The sequence below is a fragment of the Ictalurus punctatus genome, chromosome 22 (assembly GCF_001660625.3).
Source record: "Ictalurus punctatus breed USDA103 chromosome 22, Coco_2.0, whole genome shotgun sequence".
NCBI lineage: Eukaryota > Metazoa > Chordata > Actinopteri > Siluriformes > Ictaluridae > Ictalurus > Ictalurus punctatus.
In genome coordinates this window covers 7,154,021-7,170,451 of record NC_030437.2, presented here as the reverse complement: position 1 = coordinate 7,170,451, position 16,431 = coordinate 7,154,021, and the positions used below count along the sequence as shown (strand labels likewise).

The 16,431-nt window shown below is 40.8% G+C and overlaps 2 protein-coding genes and 1 long non-coding RNA gene across 6 annotated transcripts in view; 2 read left to right on the top strand and 1 right to left on the bottom strand.

Moving 5' to 3' along the window:
• Window positions 1-16,431, bottom strand: part of LOC124626179 (uncharacterized) — a 34,530-nt gene that overhangs the window by 11,851 nt on the left and 6,248 nt on the right. The window contains exon 1 of one of the 2 annotated variants that reach the window (XR_006980865.2): window positions 2,909-3,081. The exons of the other annotated variant lie outside the window; for it this stretch is intronic. This is a non-coding gene — a long non-coding RNA (uncharacterized LOC124626179). Of the gene's footprint in view, window positions 1-2,908; window positions 3,082-16,431 lie in introns of those variants that run through there. 2 annotated transcript variants of the gene reach the window in all.
• Window positions 123-10,464, top strand: arsk (arylsulfatase family, member K). 2 transcript variants are annotated; one of them, XM_017451449.3, is made up of 8 exons: window positions 124-533; window positions 4,385-4,514; window positions 4,632-4,791; window positions 5,516-5,798; window positions 6,699-6,870; window positions 6,976-7,200; window positions 9,484-9,699; window positions 9,969-10,464. In XM_017451449.3, exons 1-8 carry the CDS (start codon window positions 417-419, stop codon window positions 10,238-10,240), a joined length of 1,575 nt encoding a protein of 524 aa, XP_017306938.1. In that variant the 5' UTR covers window positions 124-416; the 3' UTR covers window positions 10,241-10,464. The 2 variants fall into 2 exon arrangements, with proteins under 2 accessions (XP_017306939.1, XP_017306938.1); XM_017451450.3 differs by lacking the exon at window positions 6,976-7,200 and having other exon boundaries at window positions 123-533.
• Window positions 12,177-16,431, top strand: part of cert1a (ceramide transporter 1a) — a 29,422-nt gene continuing 25,167 nt past the window's right edge. For both annotated transcript variants that reach the window (XM_017451448.2, XM_017451447.3), the window contains exons 1-2: window positions 12,177-12,859; window positions 15,389-15,523. In XM_017451448.2, the coding sequence (XP_017306937.1) occupies window positions 12,782-12,859; window positions 15,389-15,523 (213 nt within the window). In that variant the 5' untranslated portion in view covers window positions 12,177-12,781. The remainder of the gene's footprint in view (window positions 12,860-15,388; window positions 15,524-16,431) is intronic.

Sequence of the window (16,431 nt, the reverse complement as noted above, 5' to 3'; positions counted from 1 at the left end):
ATTGCCCTAAAAATAAACAAAGTAGTATTATAAAGATTTATAATAAATTTCCTGAAATAAATCTGTTCTAGGACGCTCTCTCCCCGCGCGCGCTTCTTTTGCGGTGCAGAAGCGGTCACGTGGTCATCGGTCACGTGTTTCTGGCGGAAGGACTCGAGCTCTGATGCGGGCTTGTGTTTTTGATCAGGAGTCATGGATATCAGTAACAGAAGAGAGCCGAGCTCATTAACATTCATACCGTGTTCGTGAAGTAAATAGATCGAAATAAAAAGGTTAACCTCTGCGAGTGCAGAGATCCCTGTTTCAGAACAGAGTGTAGTGCCATTCGTGAATAAACAAACCCGTGTATTGCACTCAGGAGCTGTTCATGCTTCTGTACTGCTGGTCAGAACAGTGATTACCTTCACTACAGCACGATGAAAACATTTCCCTTCTTTGTGCTACAAGTATTTTCGCTTCAAGTTCTGTGCTTGTGCCTGAACAGGACATCAGAACAGAGACCAAATATAGTGCTGGTCATGTCCGATGCATTTGTAAGTACATTTCTTTAACAGGCTAAACTTCTACATTTCTTTAACGTCACTGAGGTATTTTTTCTGTACAAAACAGAACCAGAGGCTGAAATATGTGGCGATAGCGTCCCATAGAGTTCCGTGTGTTTGTGTTTATACTCATCACAAAAACAAGTCAATCCTGTGTTCAATAAATAAATTTAAAAAAGCACTCTTCTACTCTCGCTACTACCACTTTTCTTTTTTCCTCCACGGTTTTATTTTCCTTAAGCTCTACCTATTTATTTGTCCTTTTCAATGGTATTTATGGGCCTTATGGTCATATTATTATTATTATTATTATTATTATTATTATTATTATTATTATTATTATTATTATTTTAACAAAAATAAAAGTCACCCGGAAGTAAAATTAGCTACATTTGCCTAGTGCTGCTCATGTCACCGGGTCTCTTGTGCCCTCAGCCGTCTTCTGCATTAGGGAACTCTTTGGTCTGCATTTCTGCTGTTTTGCTCCATTTTTTTTGTCAGAATGCCAGAAAGTTGTGCAGAGTTTGGCTGAACCAGCCTTTGCAAAAAAGGGGAACAAACATTTCTTTTCACACTTAAGTAAATAACAACACATATGCAGGCTTTTCAGCTGAAGTAGTGTCACTTTTCCATGGGTTCACCACACTAGGGCTCCAGAGAAACTCACCATCAACTCTGGTTTTAATTCATTTCTTTTACAGCATGGTGGCTTAGTGGTTAGCGTGTTCACTTCATACCTCCACCGGGGTTGAGGGTTTGATTCCCACCACGGCCCTGTGTGTGTGGAGTTTGCATGTTCTCGCCGTGCTTTTGGGGTTTCCTCCCCCAGTCCAAAGACATGCATTGTCTGATTGGCTTTTCCAAAAAAAAAAAAGTGTCCGTAGTGTATAAATCATGTGTATGTGATTGTGCCCTGTGATGGACTGGCACCCCATCCAGGGATTCCCTCGCCTTGTGCCCGATGCTCCCTGGGATAGGCTCCAGGTTCCCCTTGACCCAATAGGATAAGCGGTATAGAAAATGGATGGATGGATAGACAAAGATGGATTTTGTGTGCTAATATTTTTAAAAGTTCTGGAAGTCACATAAAACACATGAATAGTGTAAAGTAACCCAGACCCTTAATCGTTGAGCCTTAAACAGTGTAAATGTTTAACCTTTGAGCCACCACTATCCTCTTGTATAAATCTGGAATAATAATAATAATAATAAAAAGTAGATATAGTGTGGTAAAGTAGATAAATAGATAGTAGGTAAAGCTTGGGAGTTCAGAAAATTCACAATGTTCATTTACCCAAAATGTCTGGGAACTCCTGCGTTATGTTGCTGACTGTTGTCCGTCGATACGGTGTTGTGAACTCGAACAATGCTTAAAAACTTGGAAATGTAACCAAGCCATAACAATTAAGTCTTGGCTTACATGTGTATTTGATTATCAGTGTTTACCTTAACGTTAAAAACACCGGTCTGTTGCAAGGGTGAAATATTTATATAATGAGTATGGCATCAGTAATAACCTGAACTTCACGATCACCGCCACTGCATCACTAGACCTCAGGATTTATTCTCATACTCATTTGCCAAAAACTATTTTGCTAGCTATATTAATCCATACCATTATCGGTTATAGATATCCAGATCTTTTGGAGACATGGCTTGAAAATCTTGGCCATGATAATTATATAACTACACATCATTGCCTTTGCAGTGAACATTGTCTGGCGAAAGATTATATGAGAGGTATGGTTATGAAATACACGTTTCTACAAGATGATCCCTCATGATGCGTATATAGACAGACGTACACAATTCATATTATAATAATATGTAACTAAAATTAGTATTAGTCATTATTTCAATTTTTGCAGGTATACATCCCTGTGATGACCCTGATGATGTGAAACATCAGGTGAAGCCTTTAGCAGTACCTACAGTCTTCCCAGTATGCCCTATTCAAAAGCAGATCACCAATCCAAGAAAAATACCAAAATGAAGAATGGTGCAGGATGATCATCCACCTACCAAAAGGCATAAGCAAAATAATGCCGATTGTAATGTTATAGATACAGATTCTTTGGCTTACAAGCTGGAAACGACTAGAAAGCAGCTAAACTAATTACACAGAGAACTTTAAAATGGCGAAAGTGAAAAGAAGGGACACCCCCCCCCCCGCCCCATGTTATCTGATGAACGAGCTCCATGACCAGAAACCTCTAAATAATGAACAATTCAAAGATGTTAAATCGAACTTTTCAGAAAGACGTTGTTTTTAATCGAAAACGAACCGAAAGCCTCAAAAAGAACAGATGGCACGAGGTACTCGTAGGATGGTAAACAGTTTGCGGTTGCTATGCATTTTTACTCACCGCAAGCTTATGACTTTTTAAGAAAGTATCGTTGTTTGCCACACCCGAGCAAGGATGCAACTGCGAGCCCGGATTTCTCTGAGAAGTCGAGCACTTGAAAACGTCCCGTCTCGCGAGTCCAGTCAATGGAGGATTGTGTATTAATGTGTGACTCAATGGCTCTAAGGAAGGAGCTTGTGTATGAAGGGAAGACATCATGCTGTGCTGGGTTTGTAGATTGTGGACGTTTGCAGTTTTCCACCGGTGACGCCCTTGTAACTGAGCTGCTGGTTTTTATGGACATGAGGCTTAATGGCAGATGGAAATACTGCCATACTGCATATTTTTGGTAGATCACATATCAGGAGATGTACAGACAGAGATTGTGAATCCGTTCTCACTCAGTGAGAACCTACACCACCCAGACTTTGCTGGCAGCGAGAAGACGACAGATTTGATCAGAAGACTTGATCAGCTGGTCGACTGCCTTAAATCTTAAAATCCAGTAGTACGTGGCATGAAATCTCCCATGAACAAGGACAACCTTGAGGACAGAAAAAAGTGGTTACTGGAAATGGTATCTTATCTCTTAGCACTCAGAGATACAAATGGAAACTGTATGTGTTCCATTAAACGAAAGATGCCATGGGTCGGGTTTGATATTACCATTCTCTCAACAATGAAAATCTGCGAAGGCCGAGAACAAGCCGCCACACAGACATGAATTAACCAAAACTACTTTATTTCTTCATCAGTAATTTGTAATGTCCGTCTCACTGACGTCGCTATAGTTGCAACGTAACAAGACAATTATGTCACATTACTACATATGACAAAGTTAATAGTGTCAGAGGTGTGTAATATCTGAATAATGATGTCATTTGTGTATATAATACATACAATATAATGTAAATGGTGCTTCATAAAACTGTACAGCAATGTTTTTGGTATTATTTACTGAATATAAATTTAAAAAAAAACTCATAACAATGTCAAAGACCCGATCAGCCTATTGTTTTAAATTTACTGAACAGAAACATATTTAAATTTAATTTCGCGTCATGTGGTTTCAGTGACACATTAATAATAGTGGACAAGCAAGTGCTTGGGTTGCTAATTTGAAGCTGTCAGAATATAGTCACATAATGTAAAGGCAAAAAATTAGCATACCCAATTTTTCCATAATGCATACACTGCCAGGTGTTCTTCCCATACTGTCATACACTATATGGGCAAAAGTTTGTGGACACCTGACCATCACACCCATGTGTGGTTCATGCCACAAAGCTGGAAGCACACAATTGTCAGCACTGGAACTAAGAGGCCCAAACCTGTTCCAGCATGACATAAATAGCATAAATCTACTACTCTAACTCTATGGTACTAGCCTATGTGATGTACTCCAAGTGTATAAAATTGATAGAAGGCTTTTCTTCTCTCACATGTCTGCAAGTAGAAAAAAAATTCTGTTCAACACTGACTTTGTCTCATCTCCAGGATGGAAGATTGACTTTTCACCCTGGGAATCAAGTTGTCCAGCTCCCATATATGAACTACATGCGGCAGATGGGTGCGATCTTCCTCAACTCCTACACAAATTCTCCCATTTGTTGCCCTTCAAGGGCAGGTACAAGTTAAAAACTCATTTTACATTTTACTTCAGACTTGTGCACTGACTAGAGGTTTATCCCATAGTAACAGTGCTGTTCCTACAGCTCATTATACTGTATGTGTCCTCTGACAGCTATGTGGAGTGGGAAATTCATCCACTTAACTCAGGCCTGGAACAATTACAAATGCCTTCCTCAGAACGCCACGACATGGATGGATGATCTGCAGAAAGCTGGGTATCACACCCACCGGATGGGGAAGCTAGACTACACGTCAGGGGGCCACTCGGTCAGGTGACTGGAATAAATATTATTATTATTTCTAGTTAAATAGGAAGTGCAAATGCAGAAAGCAAAAATCTCTGATATCTTTTTTTCCCCTGCAAACTCTTATATTTACATTGTAATACATGTAATGTTAATTATTATACAGTAGGTGTGCATCTGGACTGGGATTCCATGGGACCCAACAAAAATGGCACCTGAGTGGTGTGACAGAAAAGTGTACGCCCCTAACATCTGGAGATCGCAAATTCAAACTATGCCACAGCCATGTGTGGTTGGGAGTCTAGAGACCAAAATTGGCTATGCTCTCTGGGTGGAAGGGATTGCCTACTCTTCCCTGTTAATCACAGCGACACTAGCCAAATCTTAAGCGTACGTATGTACGGTACGCAGAACAGAGTAGAGCTCTTTCCATCAAGTGTATTTTATGCTGTCCTGTGACACAGAATGATGAAAGCATTATAAAAGGATGCAATTGGATAGATCTCGGAAGAAGCATGTGTTAGCCTTCACCCTCCCTGTTTGGTAGCTATGACAGGGGAGACCTGGCTGGTGGGTGCGAATTGTCAGGTCACAAAATCGGGGAGAAATGATCGCTTTGGAAGGATTAATAAAACTTGTGCACGCCTCTAATGTGAAGAGCACTTTGTATTGTTGTGGCAGCATGAAATAAATACATATTACCAATCTTTTGTGTGTGTGTTTCATTCTGCATAAAAACACCATTGGCCAGCAATCGTGTGGAGGCGTGGACCAGAGAAGTGGCATTTCTTCTGAGGCAGGAGGGTCGTCCAGTGGCAGAAGTAGTAGGTAACAGATCCACAGTTAGAGTCATGACCAAAGACTGGAACACCACGGACAGTGCTGTGAAGTGGATCAGACAAAAAGCCCCAGCTCTGTCACAGCCTTTTGCTCTGTACCTGGGGCTGAATCTACCTCATCCATACCCCACAGAGGAGCTGGGTCCCACTGCTGGAGGCTCCACCTTCCGCACCTCGCCCTACTGGCTCAGAAAGGCAGGTTGTTTTTCATCACAGAAAAAAAACAAAACGTATACTTGAAATCCACTTGGATTCTTAAGGGCAGTTGTTGAATGATGTCAACAAACATTTAAAAACGCAGATATGAGAGAAAATCTCAACAGAGCAGGTTTTATATAGGTTTATCGAACGTCAGCTCAACACAATAAAAGGCACGTGCTTTCCCTGAAGGCTTTGTGATATCCGGGGCACTTTCTAGCTTAATTTACAAATACCTTAGACTGAAATCTAAAATGTGTTTTGGCTTAAGGTTTATTGACTGCCACAGCAAATGCTCATGCTTTCATTCTAATCGAGTTTTGCATAAATGGGTTTTGTGCTCACCCCCAGAAAATATCTGTGGAAGTCACACATGCACAACAGATGCTGTAGATAGAGACAAAGTAGAAAAAATGCAAGAGTATTATTTAGGAATGAGTTCTTCTGTACTGTACTGTGCTATACTTTATACTGCCATTGACCTGAAACAGTAGCTTTAGAATAATATTTGTGTTATACGGTGGTCAAACTAGGGCTGTAGTAATAATGTAAGGAAGGAAACATGACAGGGTGTGCTGTTATAGGAAAATAATCATCCACAAGGTAGTGCAGCATGGCTCAGTATAAAGCGGAGGTACTGTTACTACCACAGGTTTGATCATTGCCCTATAGAAGCACATCAGGTGTTTATTCCTCTTATACCACAGCAATTTGCCAATGGTTCATTTTTTAAACTTTATTAAAGAACGACATAGTTAGATATGTTTTATTATTTACTTAGGTTGTATATTCTAAATTTGTTTACATTTTGTCTTTAAAAGTTTTGCTCGTCGAGCATAATATAGAACCCTGCTTATAAAATTTCAATACTATTAACCTCATGTCAATTTCACAAAGGTTTCCACGGAGCAAGTTTCCCTCCCGAAGTGGTTGCCGTATTCTCAAATGCACCCTGTGGATTATTATTCCACCGTCACCAAAAACTGCAGCGGCAACTTTTCTGAGCAGGAGATCAGAGACATCCGAGTCAGCTATTATGCCATGTGTGCCGAAACAGACAGCATGCTCGGTAAGCAGATTATGTCGAACATTTCATGCGCCAGTTCTAATCTGCTGTGCTTGATGCATCGCGTATGATCTTATACTGAAATCTGATAACGTCCCTCTGGCGCAGGTGAAGTGATTGCTGCTCTCAGAGACACAGGTTTAATAAACAGCACAGTCCTGGTTTTCACCTCGGATCATGGGGATCTGGCCATGGAGCACAGGCAGTTCTATAAGATGTCCATGTTTGAAGGCAGCTCTCACGTTCCCTTACTTATGATGGGGCCAGGGATTAAGTCTGGGACTGAGATCAGTTTACCGGTCTCTCTTGTAGACCTGTATCCTTCCGTACTTGGTGAATTCAATTATTTACTAATGTGTCCGATAAATCTGTAGTCACGGCGTTTCAATTAAAAGACAAACGTACCTTCGAACAAATTATTGTCTTCATAATAAGGTTTTAGATTTGTAACTGCAACTGGTCAGTTGCTTTCTGATTTGTTTTGTATGATTTATTACATTACAATTATTTCATTTATACAACTGAGCAGTTGAGGGTTAAGGGCCTTGCTCAAGGGCCCAACAGTGGCAGCTTGGCAGTGCTGGGATTTGAACTCACGACCTTCCAATCAGAAGTCCAACGTCTTAATTGCAGAGCTACCAATATTTATATAGTTTTTATATTTATTTAATATTTATAATAGCAGATGTACTGTAAATCCTGCTTTTAAAGATTCATTGCAATGTATGTATATTCAGTGTTTTCCTTGATATTAGACATGGGGTCCATGTATAATCTTTTCCACAAAGGCCCAACATGGCTACGAGTTTTTATTCCAAAACAGCAGGAGCATATCTCCCCAGTCTTTTAAAGGGCCAGTTCGTAATGCTTAAAAGTCTAGACTTGTAGTCATTGTATAAGTTCCAAAACACTACAGAAAAACGTAGAGATGTGCAGAAATTAGCTTCGCCAAGAAATTAGCTTCGGCTCCAGCCTAAACAGATCTGTGCAGCTCTGCCTCTTTTGTTTAAAAGGGAGCTCACAAGGTATACATGGATTTGACAGAGAGGGTGGGATATGTTACGGGGAAGGCTTGTCGATGTTTTCATTGCAACTTTAAACTGTTTGATGCTGCTTTAAAAACCAAGACCAGTGAAATGTGTTAGATCATGGCCTATACACTATATTTTTATTTCATATGCTAGGTTCTTGACCAGCTGGATATTTTTTTTTATTGTAGTAACGTTTTAAATTGAACACTAACCGTTTTTAACAATTTAAACATAAACTTCCACATGTCGGTGAACCTTACCAAATTAACATGATCCAGATGTAAAATTCCAAGGTTTATTTTTTATCTGTGGTGCAGCTGGGCTTTTTGAGTGTAAAAGAGTCCTGCATTCCACACTTCATATTTAATCTGTTCTGTTCACTGAATTTCCCATTATGAACACACGAAGTGCTTATGTGATTTAAACCTAGCACTGTTGATTAACGTTCAAAAACAAAAGGAGAGTTGAAAAACAGTTTCAGTGAGTCTTTTCCTACTGTAGCCACAGATTCCTGTTCTTGCCTGAAAGGAGTGTAACCTGATGTTGAACTTTCCCGTGAGCTCGAACAGTTCTGGCCGTTCTCTTCTGACCTCTATTATCAACAAGAAATTTCCATTTCTGAATACTCCAACCTGCCCCAAACCCGTTGTCTGGCATCAACCCGTTGTCTGGCATCAAGTTAAAATCACTGAGATCAGATTTTCCCCCATTCTGATGTTTGATGTGAACATTAATTGTGACCTGTATCTGCATGATTTTATGCATTGTGCTGCTGCAACATGATTGGCTGACTAGAAAATTGTATGAAATACCTAGCCACCACACCCATATGTTGCCACAAACCTGGAATCACACAATTGTATAGGTCCTATACAATAGTATATGCATACAAAGACATCCTATACCATAGGATGTCTTTGTATGCTGTAGAATTACAATTTCCCTTCACTGGAACTAAGAGGCCCAAACCTGTTCCAACATGATGCAATACCCCTGTGCACAAAGGGGACAAAGGTCCATGAAGACATGATTTGCCAAGGTTTGAGTGGAAAAATTCAACCTTACCGAACACCTTCGGGAACACCGACTGCACCCCAGGCCTCCTCACCCGACATCAGTACCTGATCTCACTAATGCTCTTGTATCTGAATGAGCACCAATCCCCACAGCCATGCGCCAAAATCTAGTGGAAAGCCTTACTAGAACAATAGAGTTTATTATAAGAGCTCAATCCAGAACAGGATGTTTCCCAAGCACATACCGTTTGAGTGTTATGGTCAGCTGTCCACAAACTTTTGGCCTTATAGTGTATATTCATATTCCAACAGTCGATGTGTTGCATAAAATAAACAGCTTTCAGACACTAATAAACCCGTTTCATTCTGGCCTCTTTAAACAACTGGAATCAGACGTGGCTCCTGCTTGGCTGGAATGAAAACCTGCAGCCAGGCTAGATTTAGATACTCCTGCTCTAGCATAACTGACTCAACCCATGAAGGACTTGAAATGTCCAAATATACAGTGCAGTTACACTGCCTCATAGTACATCATGGCATGTTATAATTCTTTGTATTATGTGTATCAGACTTTGCAGGTATCCCAATACCACAAGGATTGAGTGGTCACTCTCTGGTCCCTCTGACCTCACAGGGTAATAAGCAGTCCACTGTACCTCATCCTGGCTGGATACTCAGTGAATACCATGGCTGCAACGCTAACGCATCCACTTACATGCTGAGGATGGATAAGTGGAAGTACATCGCGTATTCGGATGGCTCGAGTGTCCCACCACAACTATTCGGTGAGCCACTGGCCGTGTTAATAAAGCACTGGACTGTACATAAAGCTAGAAGAATCATTTACAAGCATTTTAACAGTTACAGAACAATAGCGTATCCAGGCATGCTGATGTGACTGCGAACAGGTAGTCACTAATCATTAGGATTAGCATTATGGAAATACCCTCTCATCAGTTGTTAACAAGACAGGCATTCTTGGCGGACAATAAATCCAGACAGTAGGTAATAATATTTCACCAGCATCGATGCTCTATTATCTTATCCTAATCAGATCTGTCTATGGATGGCGCCGAGCTGAAGAACGTGGCATCCCGGTACCCTGTTGTGTGTCAGTATCTGGACAAGCTGCTGCGCTCAGTGGTGGATTACCCCGACGTCACCGAGGCCGTCCGCCAATACAACAAGCAGCAGTTTCTGCAGTGGAAGCAGAGCCTTGGGAACAATTACACACAGGTCATTGCCAACCTGCGCTGGCACGTGGACTGGCAAAAGAGTGCACAATATAATGAGAAAGCGATTGAGGACTGGCTTGACAGGTTATAATGATCTAACACAGTTCAAAATCAATCTCCCAGAATCAAATACACGAAATAAGACTGAACACTTGCTATTAAATGCACTCTTTCATTTGTAATGGTGTCTTTTTTTGTTGCATTATTTGTTTAAAAAACGGATCTGACTTAATTCACTAATTCTCCGTCTGGTGCTTAACATATATATTTAAAAACCTTTTGTAAATTAAATAAATCCCTTCAGATGCAATGCGATATGCAATATTCATATTGCCCACATTTTTTTGTCTGTACCTTTTAGAGAGAATTGCTCTACTTTTTTAAGCAATGCTTTTGTGTATTTTAAATAACATAAATTTATTGCAAAGTAAGTATTGTGTATAAAAGCCATTGTTATTTTAGTCATTAATTTATTAAAATTAAAGTACGACTGTCCCTGTATGTGTATCTATATTATAACCTGTGGGGCAAGTCACATTCTATTACTAACCACAAACACTTCACATTTTAATAGGCTATATACTGTTTTCAATACAGTGTGTCTTTGTGAAGGGATTCCTAGTAAATCTATTTTATTTTACATAAAAGATGTTACCTGATTAGGATTACATGGGAAAAATATTGTAACCTAGTGACTGAGTATATAATGTCATTACCGCACATTATAGCACGTTGAATAGGCACAAAATGAAAGGTCTTAGACTATGGTTGCCAGCAAAGAGTCTAGTGAATCAGGACTGTGATCTGTCTTCATCAACTGGATTACAAGCTTGTGTAGTCTTTGTGGAGCATCTGCAGTGCTCGGTTCTGAAAATGTATTATGGCGTACCTCGTCATGTTGCACTGGTGATGCAGATCAAGCATCATGTGTTATACCAAGCCAGGTGTTGATCAAGCTGAGACCTGTGTTAAGTCGAACACACCTATAGACAAGCCTTCATCTCCCCAATCAAACCCACCCCTACATATGCATCATGGTATTTTTGTACTGGAATGAGTTGTGGAAAATAATGAACACTTGTAAATTCATGTGACTTTATCCCAGCATACAGCACCTGGTGGATTGGTTTAGCTACATTAAATTTCCCCCTAGGTGTGACTGAGTGTGTGAATGTGTGCAATGGGACATTGAGATGTACTAGCGTCCAATCCAAAGTGTGTTCCTGCCTAATGCCCAGTCTTCCCGGGCTAGACTGTGACACTGACCTGGATAAATCACTTACTGAAAATGAATGAATTGCAACATTGTGAAATTTTTCTGAGATGCACTATAAGACCAAACGTATGCACTCGCCTAACCGTCATACCCACGTGTGTTTGTTGAACATCCCATTCTAAAGTTGGTTCGCCCTTTTGTGATATAACAGCCTCCATTCATTTGGCAAGGCTTGTCATTCATTAGATTTTGGGGATTTTTCTGATTCAGCCACAAGAGCATTAGTGAGGTCAGACATGGTGAGAAGGCCTGGCGCACAGTCGGGTGATTCATCCCAAAGGTGTTCAGTGGGGTTGAGGTCAGGGCTCTGAGTACGTCATTTCACTATGAGCATATTGGGAATAAGAGTCATGAGATGAAGTTTTATGATTGCAGCAGTAGCAGCCCTGCTGAAGAAAAAAAAAACCCAATAGAAACCATTGCAGAAAGTATAATCTTTCTAAGGTCAGCTGCTTTCCATCACCATTTTTGGTCCTTAATGGTATCATAATATGCCACCAATAGAAGGCAACAAATTACCAGTAGAGACCCACAGGGACCATTAAAACCAATACAATTCCCATTATAACCATTACAAATTCTATGAGGGTTTCTACTGTGTTTAGTTTTTTTTTTTTTACAGCAAGTCTACAATATTAAAAAAAATGACCAACTGCACCTTTAAACATTGTGGACTAACAGCACATGAGTCTTATGGTGTAGTTATATGACACGCTGTAGTACTTTGCACGGCCTGCAGGGGGACAATACCGAGATCCAGGCTTGTTCCGCGTTAGCTGCATGCGTACACACACACACAAACAGCGCGCGACTAAACCCGAGTTTAAATAATAACGAATCGGTTAGAATTCTCACTAAAAGCCGTTAATCTGCTGAAGCGCCTCGTGACGTGTCATTAGAACACTTTCATTTCGAACAACCGACATTTTAGTCGCTGTCTTTTCTTTTTTCTCTCTCTCTCTCTCTCTCTCTCTTTTTGACTGTCGAAACCAAAAACCGAGCCTTCTGGCAGGATTTGTAAGGAGGGAAAAGTTGTTTATGAAATTAAATAAACGACGTTGAACTAATCCGAAATAATTGGCTGTTTGTTGTTATGTTGTTAGCTTGCTAGCTAGAGCTCCTGTTTACTCACAGCGCGCGAGGGATTTACATCCACTCAGTGTTTGTGTGTGCGTGTGTGTCCCGCGTCTCAACTTTTAGTTCGGCACGTCTCCAGATAAATAAAAAAAAATACTTGCATTCCCGAGATACATAAGAAGAAGGACTTTTAAAAATTAATATATATTAAAAACGGAGAAATAAGAGGTTGTGTAAGATAGCTAGCCGCCTGAAGTGAACTTGTCGCAGTTAAGTCTGATGTCTGATCAGAGTTCAGATGAAGATGTGGATCCTGAATCGGAGCAAGCGGAGGAGCTGGCAGGAATCCTCAGCAAGGTAAATTATACATCACACTCACCATTATTACAATAATAAAAAAATAACCCCACTACAAGCTGTAAACACTTGCTTTAACATTTGACTGCGACGTGCTGCGGTCTTACTGACACCATGTGACGTAAACACCTGTTCACCTCATACACCTGAGATTTAAAGGAGCACTCAATTCAAGGCACACATTAAATATGTTTATACTGATATATTTGTGATGTGTTCATTGCTTGTCGTGCTAACTTGTTTGTTAGTGCTGTATTGTTCCTATTGCTGTGAGAATTTTGTCACTGTGACGTCACGTGGGGGACATTGCAGGGGCAGGTACAGTGGTGTCCAATAGGAGAAAACATTTCTCAGACAGGTCAGGGGTCAGTACCATGAAGCCAGTTTAGGTGGCTAGCCAGGTAAGTTTCAGTTTAGTTTGTGCCAACCCCCTGGGATTTAGATACCATGAAAGTGGCACGTGTTTATCGCCATAGTAACCTACGCTCAGTGGCTGACCTGCTCTGGGGCAGGTGATGTTCTGGCTATGAGAACTCGAACCCAACTCAGCTGTACGAACGAACTGTAAGAAGAGCATGTCGCAGAGAAAAATTTCATTAGAATTATTTACTTTTATATTAAATGAAAGATGATGAGGTTATAAATTTTCATACTTGGGGTAGTCTTCTCAACTACGAGTTCCTGCCTTGTTTACAGAGTGACCTCGAATAAACATGGCTGTGCACAAAGTAAACAAAACAACACTCCTTATCTTTAAATGAGTTATGCTGTATAAACAAGTATTTGCTTTAGGTCAGTCATCATACACTCACCGTCCCAATCATGCGGCGGATGTGGCGGCAGCACATTGCAAAAAAATACCATGCAGGAAGGTCAAGAGCTTCCGTTAATGTTCAGATTAAACATCAGAATGAAGGAAGAGTGTGACTTTGATTGTGGCTTGGATTACCAGATGGGCTGATTTGAGTATTTAAGGATCTGCTTATCTCCCATGATTTTCACACACAACAGACTCTAGAGTTTACACAGAAAGATGTGATATAGGGACCGTCGTGTGGGTGGAAACACCTTGATAAGAGAGGTTAGAGAAAAAAATGGCCATACTGGTTCATGATGCCAGGAAAGATATAGAATCTCAGATAGTCATTCTTTACAACCGTGGTGAGCAGAAAAGCATCTCGGCATGCACAAAACATTGAACTTTGAGGTGGATGGGCTACAACAGCAGTAGACCACATCGGGTTCCACTCCTGTCAGCCAAGAACAGGAATCATGGGTACAGGTTCACTTAAACTGGACATCTGAAGATTAGGGAAAAATCACCTGGTCTTTTTCCAGTGTGGTTAAGGTGATAGCTCTGTGGTTAAGGTGGTAGCTCGTTGGTTTATGTGGTAGCTCAGTGCTAAAGGTAACTCAGTGTCTGAGGTGGTAGCTCAATGTCTGAGGCGATAGCTCAGTGCTTAAGGTGGTAGCTCAGTGTCTGAGGTGGTAGCTCAGTGGTTAAGATGGTAGCTCTGATGTTAAAGTCGTAGCTCGGTGGTTAAAGTCATAGCTCGGTGGTTAAGGTGGTAGCTCGGTGGTTAAAGTGTTAGCTCGGTGGTTAAGGTCGTAGCTCGGTGGTAAAGGTGGTAGCTCTGATGTTAAAGTCGTAGCTCGGTGGTTAAGGTGGTAGGTCTGTGGTTAAGGTGGTAAAGGTGGTAGCTCTGTGGTAAAGGTGGTAGCTCTGTGGTAAAGGTGGTAGCTCTGTGGTTAAGGTGGTAGCTCGTTGGTTTATGTGGTAGCTCAGTGCTTAAGGTAGCTCAGTGTATGAGGTGGTAGCTCAGTGCTTAAGGTGGTAGCTCAGTGCTTAAGGTGGTAGCTGAGTGCTTAAGGTGGTAGCTCAGTGGTTAAGCAGGTAGCTCTGATGTTAAAGTCGTAGCTCGGTGGTTAAAGTCATAGCTCGGTGGTTAAAGTAGTTCAGTGGTTAAGGTGGTAGCTCAGTGGTTAAGGTGGTAGCTCAGTGGTTAAGGTGGTAGCTCAGTGGTTAAAGTGGTAGCTCAGTGGTTAAGGTGGTAGCTCAGTGGTTAAGGTGGTAGCTCAGTGGTTAAGGTGGTAGCTCAGTGGTTAAGGTGGTAGCTCAGTGGTTAAGGTGGTAGCTCAGTGGTTAAGGTGGTAGCTGAGTGCTTAAGGAGGTAGCTCAGTGGTTAAAGTGGTAGCTCAGTGGTTAAGGTGGTAGCTGAGTGCTTAAGGTGGTAGCTCAGTGGTTAAGGAGGTAGCTCTGATGTTAAAGTCGGAGCTCGGTGGTTAAAGTCATAGCTCGGTGGTTAAGGTGGTAGCTCGGTGGTTAAGGTGGTAGCTCAGTGGTTAAGGTGGTAGCTCAGTGGTTAAGGTGGTAGCTCAATTTACATTTAAATACAAATGCAATTTTTTTTTTCATTAGGTACTGTGCACAAGAATCATTTTATAATTATAGCAGTAAATACTTGGGAAATGCTCATACAGGTCTCTCCTATGGTGTTGTAAAGACTGTGTCTGGTGCTTTACTTTCAGTGGACCAACTATATCCACGGGTGGCAGGACCGCTGGGTTGTACTGAAGAACAACACAATAAGCTACTATAAGTTCGAGCACGAGCGAGAGTATGGCTGCCGAGGGTCACTCTGTCTCAGCAAAGCTGTCATCAAGGTAAGGCTCCCTCCCTGGGTTTAGCATCACCATATCCAAAAATCTTTAAAAGAATAATGCGCCCTGAACCACTGGCATGTTAATCTTTATAACATGTGACCTACAATGGTGTTTCTTTTAGCTTTGTTTTTTTAGAGCTGAAATGTTGTAATCGAACTGTTGTTATATTTAACTTTGGCTAATGGTTTCCGTCGTGCTATTCAACAGCCAGTTGGATTTAGCCCTCGCTTCATCTCTACATAAAGAGAGCAATGCAGCAGCGCATTAGTCCTTTAGTCTGTCCAGCAATTTCACCTCGTCATCGTGTTTTTCATCTCGTGGGTCTGACGATGAAGCTGTCCGCGAACAAAATCATGATTTTGATGATTACGTATAGCCTACTGAGAGTAACGCATCGAACGATCCGGATCCCGATTACGAGCCAGAATGTGCCATGTTTGCCACATATCATCCATGAAAATTATACATGCCTTTAATTATGAAAATATGAAATTTTCTAAAGATTTGAATATTGTTATGGTGACTGAAACGTTTGACTGAAAATGCTACGATACTTTCACTATTTTAGAGCATGAATTTTTAGTGCATAATTTTAAATTCAATCTGTTCGATGACAAATAAAATGCCAAAATGAAACGAAATATGCTGTATTTTATTAGCATATTTATCGTTAATAAAATATTATGACCGTTTTATACTATCGGGGCAGTTTAGAGATCCATCCGTGCTAGATATAGACTCCTAACCACCCAAGTATGTAATAATGATTGGCGAAACATTTAAGACTTAAACAGTTATTCCAAAGACAAAACAACTAGAATAGCAAAACTTTAAAAACATCGCTAAAAAGTCGTAGCTGGTTAATATACGATTACGCTGTACTTTTCAATTCAGAAAGTTTGTATTAA

Bases quoted from the DNA above. Each gene is read 5' to 3' on its own strand.
- arsk (XM_017451449.3), top strand. From the start codon at position 417: ATGAAAACATTTCCCTTCTTTGTGCTACAAGTATTTTCGCTTCAAGTT. The intron at 534-4,384 runs GTAAGTACATTT...TCTCATCTCCAG, and splicing joins TGGTCATGTCCGATGCATTT to GATGGAAGATTGACTTTTCA. The intron at 7,201-9,483 runs GTGAATTCAATT...TATGTGTATCAG, and splicing joins CCTGTATCCTTCCGTACTTG to ACTTTGCAGGTATCCCAATA.